Genomic DNA, 10,273 nt, shown 5'->3' on the forward strand with positions numbered 1-10,273 from the left:
CCAGTATGTTGGCAATATCTGTTGGCTCGGTATAGGAGGTACCATTTTGCAGTAGCTCAGAGCAAATCTGGGTATTGCCATGGAGATTCTTTACAAAAGTATCGAAGGCCTTGTAGTTGTCTTTACTATCTGCTGCAATTCTGTTTTCATACCTAGCTTTAGAGGATTTGATGAGGGATCTCAGCTTTTTGTTGAGGCTGGATAAGGGAGTTTTTCCAGTCTTGGGATTTCACCTTATTCCGCATCAGTTTCCTCCATCTGTTGTAGAGTTTGTTTATGGCAGGGAACCACCAGATTGGCTTCCTTTTTTTTGGAGGAGAGCGTCTTGGTTCTATTGTGTATGACGAGATCCATGCATTTGTGTACGTGTTCGTACAGTGCATTGGTGTATGATCCGGCGGTAATGCAACTATTCTCCATTTGCATGGGTGCTGTGAAGTTAGCCACCTCTGTTTTTAGGAGCCCACAGTTAGCTTTGGAGAAATTTTTCATAGTGGTTACCTTTTGGGAGGGGGGGTTTCAAGGTGATTAGTTTGTGGTTGGATCTAACCAGGGAGGAGTTGACTATTGGTGTAGAGCAGCGGTCGCCCATGTTAGTAATGACCAGGTCAAGGATGATGCTACCTCTAGTGGGGGTAAGAATGAGCTGGTCCAGGGCATTGGAATTAATGAATTCCAGGAAACATTGTGCAAGTGCATTGGTACATGAGTAGCTTTCCCAGTTAATGGAGGGGTAGTTGAAGTCTCCCAGTATGAGAGTGTTAGGTTGGACCCTAATATTCTCCAGTGTGCTTAGGAATGTGGAGTGCGAGTCTTGGGAAATGGTTGGGGACCTATAACAGGCTACAACCTGAATTGCTGTCTTACCCAATGTTACCTGCACCTGAAGTATCTCTGATGCGTTATGTTAGGCTACCAGTCTGGAGGTTTGTGCATCCTTTATGAATATGGAAACACCACTGCCCTTGGAGCTTCGGTCCAAGTTCTGGGACCGAAAGGTGTGGAATGAATTATAGCCTGGTAGTGCAGGGGTGCTTTCTGCTGCCTAGAACCAGGTCTCTGTTACAGCACAAATGTTGATGTTCTCCATTTTAAGGAGTGCTTTGAGCGGGTGCATTTTGAGATTTAGACTTCTAGCGTTGAGCAGCATGACCCTCAGATTGCATTTGTTTGTAGCTGTTATGATGATAATTTGGTCTTTCGCTTCACTCAGAATGGAGTACACTTAGTGCAGGCGTTATTGAATCCTAGGGTTTATTTTTATGGGATAGTACTTTTCATTTATTAGTAATGCTTTACTAGGCCAGCTTCAGCAAAATTTTTGATCCTAGTAAAAATATAGTGTTCATGGTGGATATTCAGTCATTGTTTATTAGCATACCACATGATGAAGGAATTGATTTTGTTAGCCATTTTTTGGGGTCTATTGCACGTCACGAATGATAACATTTTTGTTTTGTGCACCCTCTTGGATCTCGTGTTTAACAATAATTATTTTTTGTTTAATGAAATAATTTATAAACAATTGAGAGGAGTGGCAATGGGGTCAGCAGCGGCCCCTGCCTATGCCAATATTGTGCTTGGCTGGTGGGAACAAAGTATTCTGAAACCCATTTTGGAGCAGCACAATATTGTTTTTTATGTCAGATTTGTGGACGTCCTTTTTTTCATCCTGAAGGGTGATATGGAGCAAGTTACTCTTTTTTTGTGAAGTTATAAAGAGTTCCTCTGAATTTTTGAATTTTACCCTAGGAAGTGTGGGTTTGTCTGTTCGTTTTTTAAATGCTATTTTGACATGGAACAACCACAAGGTTAGTAGTGGTATTTATAGAAAAGAAACTTTCGTTAACAGTTATTTACATTATTCAAGCAACCATCCTTTTTTCATGAAAAATAACATTCCTAAAGGCCAGTTTATATGTGTCTCACATGATTTCTGATGATAATGTTTTTGAGAATGAAATCACTTTCATTCAAGGGTTGTTTTTAGAGAAACTATCCCTTAGAATTATTAAACAAATTGGCCGATGAAATCAAGAGAAGCAGGACTTCTGATTTTCCCCTATTTTATTAAGTGGATTTAATTTTTTCAAACATAATTCAGGTGATGACAAAGCCAATGCCACTAAAGATTATGGTATTTCTTGTGTTTTAGACATGTCTATAGATCGGAATAGTATGAGCTCTATTATAAGTAAGAATTGGAATATTTTAAGGGGGAATGTTGATTTATTTAAAGTTGTTGGTGACAAGCCTAGGTTTACATACAAAAATACTAATTGTCTTAAAAATTGTCTACAATTTGATACTTTTGCCAAAAAACACATCCAAATAGGTAGACACAATAATAGGATGTATAAGTGTTGGTTTTGTGCTTCTTGTAGATTTTTCATGGAAGGACCTTATGTTGAACTACCCCATTTGAATCAGACTATCCCCATAGATGGGGTATATAACTGCAATACATGGGGTATTGTTTATATTGCTATTTGCTCTTCCTGTAGTGATTTTTATATAGGTATGACTGCAAGGACTTTGAGCAAAAGAATTTAAGGAACATTATTATTGTATTAAAACTAAAAATACCAACAATGCATTATTTAAACATTCTATAAAATTTGTGGTTACAAAAAGTTCCTATTTTCTGTTTTAGAACATGTAGTGGAGAATATTAAGGGTCGTTCTTTTAAGGACCTTGTTGAACAAAAAGAAACCATGTGACAGCTTAGGCTGGGAGCTGACAAATTACCCAGCATTAATGATTCTGTAAACATTAAATGCTTTTTAAAGAATAGAAGGCTGAACGTTTTAAAATTATATGTTTTTGTGTGTTAGTGTGTTTTTTTTACTTTGGCTCTTTAAATAGTGTAACATTTTTTAATTGGTTTATTGATTTAATTAAGGATTTGATATTTAAGCAGTAACTGTTGTATGGTTATTTTATTCTGAAAAAGTCTTTTTGAGACAAAAGTAATAATAAATTGTGTTCGCTAATCTTGGTGGTTTCCTTTATTGTGCAGCCAGTGTGGGGGATTATTTTTACTGCTTAAAAGTTTATTTTGCACTGTACAACTTCTTACTGTAATACTCTTGAATATATTAAACATGTTTGATTCCATGAGACAGCAGAGTTATCAGCCCTGAGCTTTGCTGGTGCACTGTCGTAATTCTGAAACTCTTTAGTGCTACTTCCAAATATCTGTTAAAAGTAAGTGCAACCCTCAGAACAGAACAGTGAAGTATGAAAATCCTCCCCCTGCAGTGTTCCCCACCCACCCTAGTGCTTATGTATATTAATTCTGGGATTCACTATGCCTTGCAGAAGATAAAATAAGCTGAGCTACAGCAATTTCAGCCTTATTATATATAATTCCCTGTAATAAATTATTGCTGTTCTGAGGACTGCACTTATAGTCCTAAAACATACATCGAGAACCCAGTATTGCTCCAGTAGTGTGTTTAACAATACTAATGCTATAGTAAAAAGTTGATGTTTTGACTACTTTTTAGACCAGTTGCTTATTTTTTGTTTTTGCTATGCTCTGAAAAAAATTAGTTAAATTTGCCAAAAAAAAAAGAGTGTGAACCTGAGTCTCCAATTAAAATAGGACTTTTTCTTCTTACACACAATATAGAAACGTATGTGAGAAGACCATTACATATATTTACATTACATTGTAGTTATTAAGACATGGTTTAAAATAGTGGAGAACACTCCAGTGTGCAGGGCTAGAACACCTTCCACACTTTTAGACCAGCTATTTCACAGGAGGAGAAAAAAGTAGAGGTGTCACAATCTACATCCAGAAGATTCACATCAGTGATGGTAAAGCAACATGATGCACTAGAGCTTCTTCATGACCAAATAACCATCAGAAAGGTCCCATACCATATATTAGCTTGATACAGAACTCCCTCTTTAACAAAAGAAAGCTGCAACACCTATCTACAGGAACTATTGTCACTCAGTATTAAACCAGATACCATTTTCCTAGGTGATCTAAACTATCCACCTGTAGACTGAGAAAGGAGAATGCACACAAGCACAGAGAGGTCCTGGACTTTGTCAATACAAATACCCCAGAACAATTAGTAAGGGTACCCACAAGTGAGAATAGTATATTGGATCTTGTCCTTACTAATATGGGAGCATCTTGCACCATCCCTTGCATATCTTCATTACTTGTTAGTTCTGATCATAAAGCAGTCTCCTTCAACATAAAACTGAAACCAGAGATCCCTTCTACCCAAGTCTCCTTTAAATATTTCTTTAAGACAAACTACCTACTCCTGAGTAAAGCATTGGCAAGTTTCTATTCCCCGACCAGACCCAGTTAACTCCACTGAGTATGCAGAAATGTACCCAGCACATTCTACCAGCATCTAAACAGTTGCATAGATGCAGCTGTGCCCCATAGGAACAAATGCATTGCAAACCCTAGAAACAAACCTACATGTTGGAACCATGATATCAACAAGCTTTATAATAAAAAGAAAAAAAATTCTGACCAAAAATAAGAATAATTCCCAAAATGTTAGACCCCTTGTCATTGAAGTAAACAATGCAGGAGCTTAATAAAATCCATCAAAGCCAAGTTTGAGGCTAAAATAGCTACCTAAGCCAAAGGCAATCACAAGGCATTTTGTAGTCGTGTTTATAAACTCAGAAGCACAACAGAGCAATGTGGTGAGCTGATTGTGAATGATGATACTACACTAAGGCTGAAGATATAGCAAACTTGCTGGGTATTAAATTTAGATTTAAGTTTACTCCTCTCTCCTCTCCAACTGTTTCTCAAGATGTATGTGAAACTGGCTCACCTCCCAGCTGTCACACAAAACCAAGCCCTAAAAGTGCTATCAAAAAACAAAAATACTGCATCAATGAGTCTTGACGATATCATGAAGTTTGATAGCACTGTTTAATCTCAGCCTGTATACAAGTTTTGTACTAAGCAAATGGAGAACCGCTACTTCAATCACCCTGCAAAACAAGACCTTTCACAGACCCAGGCAACTACAGACTCGTAAGACTGACCAGCCTCATATGCAAAGCCAAGGAAAGACATATCCTGGAACTAATCAGTAAGGACACAAGGAACCTCCAAACACTGGACCCATCTCAGTTTGGATTTGTTAATGGCAGATCACAGTTAATCAACCTGATGGATTTTTTAAAAAGGTCACCAAAGCAATAAATGAAGGCAAAATGATACATACCACATATCTTGACCTGGCCAAAGCTTTTGACACAATTCCCAGCTCAGGCATTGTACAAAAGCTAAATAAACTGGGAATAAACCCCTATGTCACCCACTGGATTGTCAACTGACTCACAGACAGGCTACAGATAATCAAAACAGGGAAGTTACAGCCACAAAGAGAACAGCCATCAGTGGTGTCCCCCAGCATTCTGTGCTGGGACCTTTCTTTGTTTGACATTTACTTTTCTGAAGTAAAAGCCAATACCAAAGGGCTGTGGCTGACTAAGTCTGTAGATGACTGCAAGCTAGGAGCAGTCATTGAATCCCCGAGTGACTTGGCCATCCTATGTTCATCTCAAATAAATAACTGGTTCCAAAATCGTGGACTGAAACTAAATGCCAGAAAAATGCATTATTGTATCCTTTCTGACGTCATCTATCCCAGGGAACTACCACACTAACAAAATGCTCCTAAGAGTTGACCCAGTTGTTAGGGATTTGGGAATTTTTGTAGACAGTGATCTAATTTTTGACCAGCATGTGTCTGTTGTTGTAAGAAAGTGCTCTTATATTGCACAGCTTATAAACAAAGTGATTGTGTCTAGATCAAGGGATGTCATTATCCCTCTTTAGTCAGGCCTCATTACGCCACTCATTCAATATAGCACTCCCTTTGGCATGTATCTGTCCAGACACATGCAAAAACTGGAACATCAATAGAGATACCTTAGTAAGAGGATGCAAGGCCTAAACAACATATCCTACATGGACCAACTTCTCTGTCACTATACATGGTATTCTACAGACTGCTAAGAGGTGACCTGCATATGGCATACAAGGCATCCTAAAACCCATTACTGATGGATTTACTGCACATCACCATGTCAGCTGGCATCAGAAATACTCAGTCCAGGGATCTAAACATCTTCTGCAACATCAACTGAGCAGTTTGGGGGGGATTAGTATATCTCACAGTGAATAATGTAGCTGTGGAATAGACTCCCCATCCAGAAAAAAAAAACAAAGTTCATTCCTGTCCATTTTCAAGTGCAACTTAGAGCTATGAATGGGAAACAGAAAATTTACCCAGGACTGCCCCCTGTGCTACTAGTGGACAGACGTAGTTCATAAACGCTTTATGTCATGCATGGGTCTCCTCAAATTATATATGGTGTGATCCTAGTTATTCTCATTAGGGGTAATATATAATTATTGACCATGGGATGAGTAAGGCCAATATATAACCAAATGGGATAGGTTGTTTCAAGCACAAAAAGGGGAATTGACTAGGCTTAAAATAGCCCACAAGGGAAGCTAGCCTAGTAATTACCCATGAACCTATTAATGGAACAGTGCTACCAAAGCTTTTCATTATGATGAGCTGTTATTTAATTTGTGGTGGACATTCCCTTCAAAAGTTGTAAAAGCAGATACTTTGTATGAAATGTAGTTTAGGCATTATAAGAATATTTTGATTTTCAAATTTTCATTTGAGTCACAAAATCATATTTAAAGTAGCAGCATTTATTAATGAAAATAATCATATTAACTTTGCAACAATGCTACTTTTTCTGGTAAATGTCTATGTATTTATGTTTTATGTTGTTTCCTTCTACTGTAAATATTTAACTATTGATTTTTGTCTTAAGGAGTCCACATTTTATCCATGCGGTATATGAACTAGTCATGTAATGCAATTGTTAGTACTATTTTCTGACAGAAATGATACTGTATTCCCCTGAACAGTTCTTCACTAAAAAGTTTGTATTCAATTGTTTTCGTGTTAATTTTGCATTAATTATAAAAATCACTGTAAAATGAAACTGACAGCAGAAAACTTGTTTAAATAGTTTTTAAAGTAACAGAAAAGGGATTTACTCAGATAGTCAGTGCATGTTTCATTTTTCCACTCTGGAAAACATCTTGAGAGTTGAAATATACACTCATCCACTCATCCGGTGATTAACTCCATCTTAGTCCATATTGCTACTACTTTTTGTTGCTAATAAGCTGTTGCAAGCTGTTGCTGTATTGATAATCACAGATTTGCAGTTGCTATATGTTTTAAATATTTAAAAGTGTCCATGCAATTCAGCCAAACATTGATTTTATTTAATTAGTAATGTTTTCTGCCCACTAGCACTGTATTTTTGCTATTTTCTTTGTGTATAATTTTATTAATTTTTTTTTTTAGATCACACATGGAGCAATTTTATGTGGAAAGCACAGATGAGAGTCAGTTGGAAGATAGCTTTCAAGACAGCGAACAACAGTTATTGTGGCATGAAGATTCAAAACCCGGAACATTAGTTTAAGTGACTGTTGTGGAATCTGTGCTCACATTCTACACTGTTTTTCTGTGCGTGCCTTTTTTTGGTATGCTCACTCTTCTGTAGCTCTTTATTTTTCCCCTGAATTTCACTAGTGCTTTTTAAAAGTAATATTTTCTTTAAAAATGTCCATTTTATAAAACCTTTTTATGCACTAGCATATAAAAATGCTACATGTGCTATCACAAGGCAGTGATGTTCAGTGTTTGCATTCTAGTGAGCAATCCGTCAAAGCACTAGCATCACAAGCTTGTGATAATGCGTATGAAATGGCACTTGGTTCATTATACTTTTTTACTTATGCATTACTATGCAGAAATGGAAAAACACAAAGTCAAAACAATGCTGTGAATTAACTCTGAAAAACGAAAAATGAAAGAATATATTGCTTAATCAGCGGCACATAAGATTTGCCGAACAGTGTGCCTCTGATTAAGTGTTTCTGGGAATAGGACAGTGCTTTTGCAACAGAAGCTGCACAGACATCTTTTTTTTTATAAATCCTCCTTGGTTTTGTATTTCTATATGACCTGTCCTTTGATGTTTAATATTTCATGTAAAAACATGAAGTACATTTCTAAGTTCCCTTGAACACACTTTAAGTGTGGGAATAATGTAAATACCTAACCTACTACCTGTCAAGCTACCACACTTGATGCTTGTCATTCGTGATCAACCAACTTATGTGTGATATTCCAGCGGTTGCTTTTGAGACTAGGCATGTCATACAGTGGAAGTTTGCACAAGTTAACTTCTTTAGCTAGCCTAGACTAACACTTTCTTGCAAAAATAATGCATTTCATTTTGTTTAAACTCTGATACATCTGAAGTTTCTAATATAAAATACAAGATTTGTGATTTTACTGTAGTGCCTGCCATTTTTACATTGACAGTTTTATTACATTCTCCTAAACAGACCACAGCAAAAGCACAGCCCTGTTTATGACTGCTGGAAAAACTGTTTCACATGTACTGATGAAGGATGTAGGTTTGTAAGACTAGAAATGTCGTAGATATTTCCACGTAAAACTACCTTTTATTACTTTGGTCATCTGCATGTTTTATGACAAGTTCCAGTAAACTAGAAAATAATTGTATGATTCTTCCATGACAGAGATAACATTTAATTTTTTATTACCATCAGTTTTTTAAAAAAAATAACAATATTCAAACCAGGTATTTGACATCAAATGTTAGCAGATGTACCATATATAATGGAAGTGCTCCAGCTAATGCAGGTGTCTATTGAAAGCACTGCAGGTTGCAACAAATGTACAATAATCAGGGACATTGCACAAACATCTTGGATGAATTTCTGTCTGAATAGTTGTAATCTGTTTTTTTTTCAACTGGTGTGTTTTAAATATCAGATATTGTGAAGCCATATTGTTGCTTTTAGAATTAACAGTATTTAAACAAGATACAAAAATTGCTAGACCCATTTAGTGCCTTCATAGTTGGGCATTAAAACCCCAAGGGCATAATTTCTTTTAGCAACACTTGCAGTGTATATCTTGTCAGGATAAAGAAATCATGAAAATTACCTATAGCATAGAGGTTGTGATGCAAATTACACATGAGGGTTCTGCTACCTCATTTTGATGAAACATTCAGTTATGTCCAACTGGAACACGCTGGTTTCAAAATAAGTCTTACTTTTTACAGGTTATGAATTGTAGCTATTTTATATTATTAATCTAAATGATATTCATTTCCTTACTATCTTGTACTTCCCATGCTGGAATTCATGGAAAGGTGCTCTTTATTTCATTCTTGAGGAGACTGTTACATTTTGTATATATTGTAAGTAGGAATGTTGCAGACAGCTTTTTGTTCCAAAGCATGAACTTACTGTATATATCAGATACAGTAGATTTAATTTTGTAAGCTGGTCCTTAGTCATTTGTATCTTTCAAGGAACTTGTAGTAGATTATTTGAATATGGCTTTTAATTTATTCCTTTTTGCATATTTGTACAGTTTATGTAAAAAAAAAAAAGACTGTGTGCATTCTGATATGGTGCCTGATTTTAAAGGCCTGTATTGTACAGGTCAATAAACAAAGTGTGATACCACTTGTATTTGTGCTTCATTTAACACAAAGTGTGATACGAGTGGTGTTATTGTTTCATTTAGCCAGATGAATGTGTAATGGGCCTAATAGTGTGTAAGCTATTGGATCAGGCCATGTGTAATTAAGGGACTGAAACCACTGTTATGCTCTGTTTTTTCCTTCTCAACTAATAAATATTGCAACAATATTTCACTGCCTCTGTCAGATGAAATATTCAAAACTGTTACTACTGCCAGCTAAGTAAAACTAACAAAAAGCATGCATTCCTCAAAAATCAGCAGTGTTATTCATTATGAATTCCAGCAGTACTTGCATTGTTTTATTGGGCAGCATGAAATGAGATTTAATGAGTCAAAGTGCAGAGTGTTGTATTTAGGAAGAAATAACATAGGATACACCTACAGTAATAGTATTATTAAGCACAGTAAAGAATATGATAATCTGGGTATCTAACTTAATAGTGGTTTTGGTTTTGTGGTTAAGTGGATAAAATTCTAAGAAATGTTTACTCAGTGGTTAAAACCTAGAACAGTTATTTCTAGAGATGAGATAGTAGTGGCTCCAGTATGTAGAACAATTATTAAACCGCTTTTGGAATATGGTTATGTTTTTGTGCATACTCTGTCTGATATTAGAAGAATGAAAATGGTACAAACCTTTTTCACA

At 36.2% G+C, this 10,273-nt stretch overlaps 1 protein-coding gene across 2 annotated transcripts in view; it reads left to right on the forward strand.

Annotated features, from left to right (window-relative positions):
* The window catches only part of FRMD4B (FERM domain containing 4B), a 2,055,076-nt gene extending 2,045,468 nt beyond the window's left edge, over positions 1-9,608 (forward strand). For both annotated transcript variants that reach the window (XM_044077901.1, XM_044077900.1), the window contains exon 23: positions 7,399-9,608. In XM_044077901.1, the coding sequence (XP_043933836.1) occupies positions 7,399-7,519 (121 nt within the window). In that variant the 3' untranslated portion in view covers positions 7,520-9,608. The remainder of the gene's footprint in view (positions 1-7,398) is intronic.
* The last annotated feature ends 665 nt before the right edge of the window (positions 9,609-10,273 follow it).

This window comes from Protopterus annectens, chromosome 7.part0, assembly GCF_019279795.1.
Source record: "Protopterus annectens isolate FY-2018-M chromosome 7.part0, PAN1.0, whole genome shotgun sequence".
NCBI lineage: Eukaryota > Metazoa > Chordata > Ceratodontiformes > Protopteridae > Protopterus > Protopterus annectens.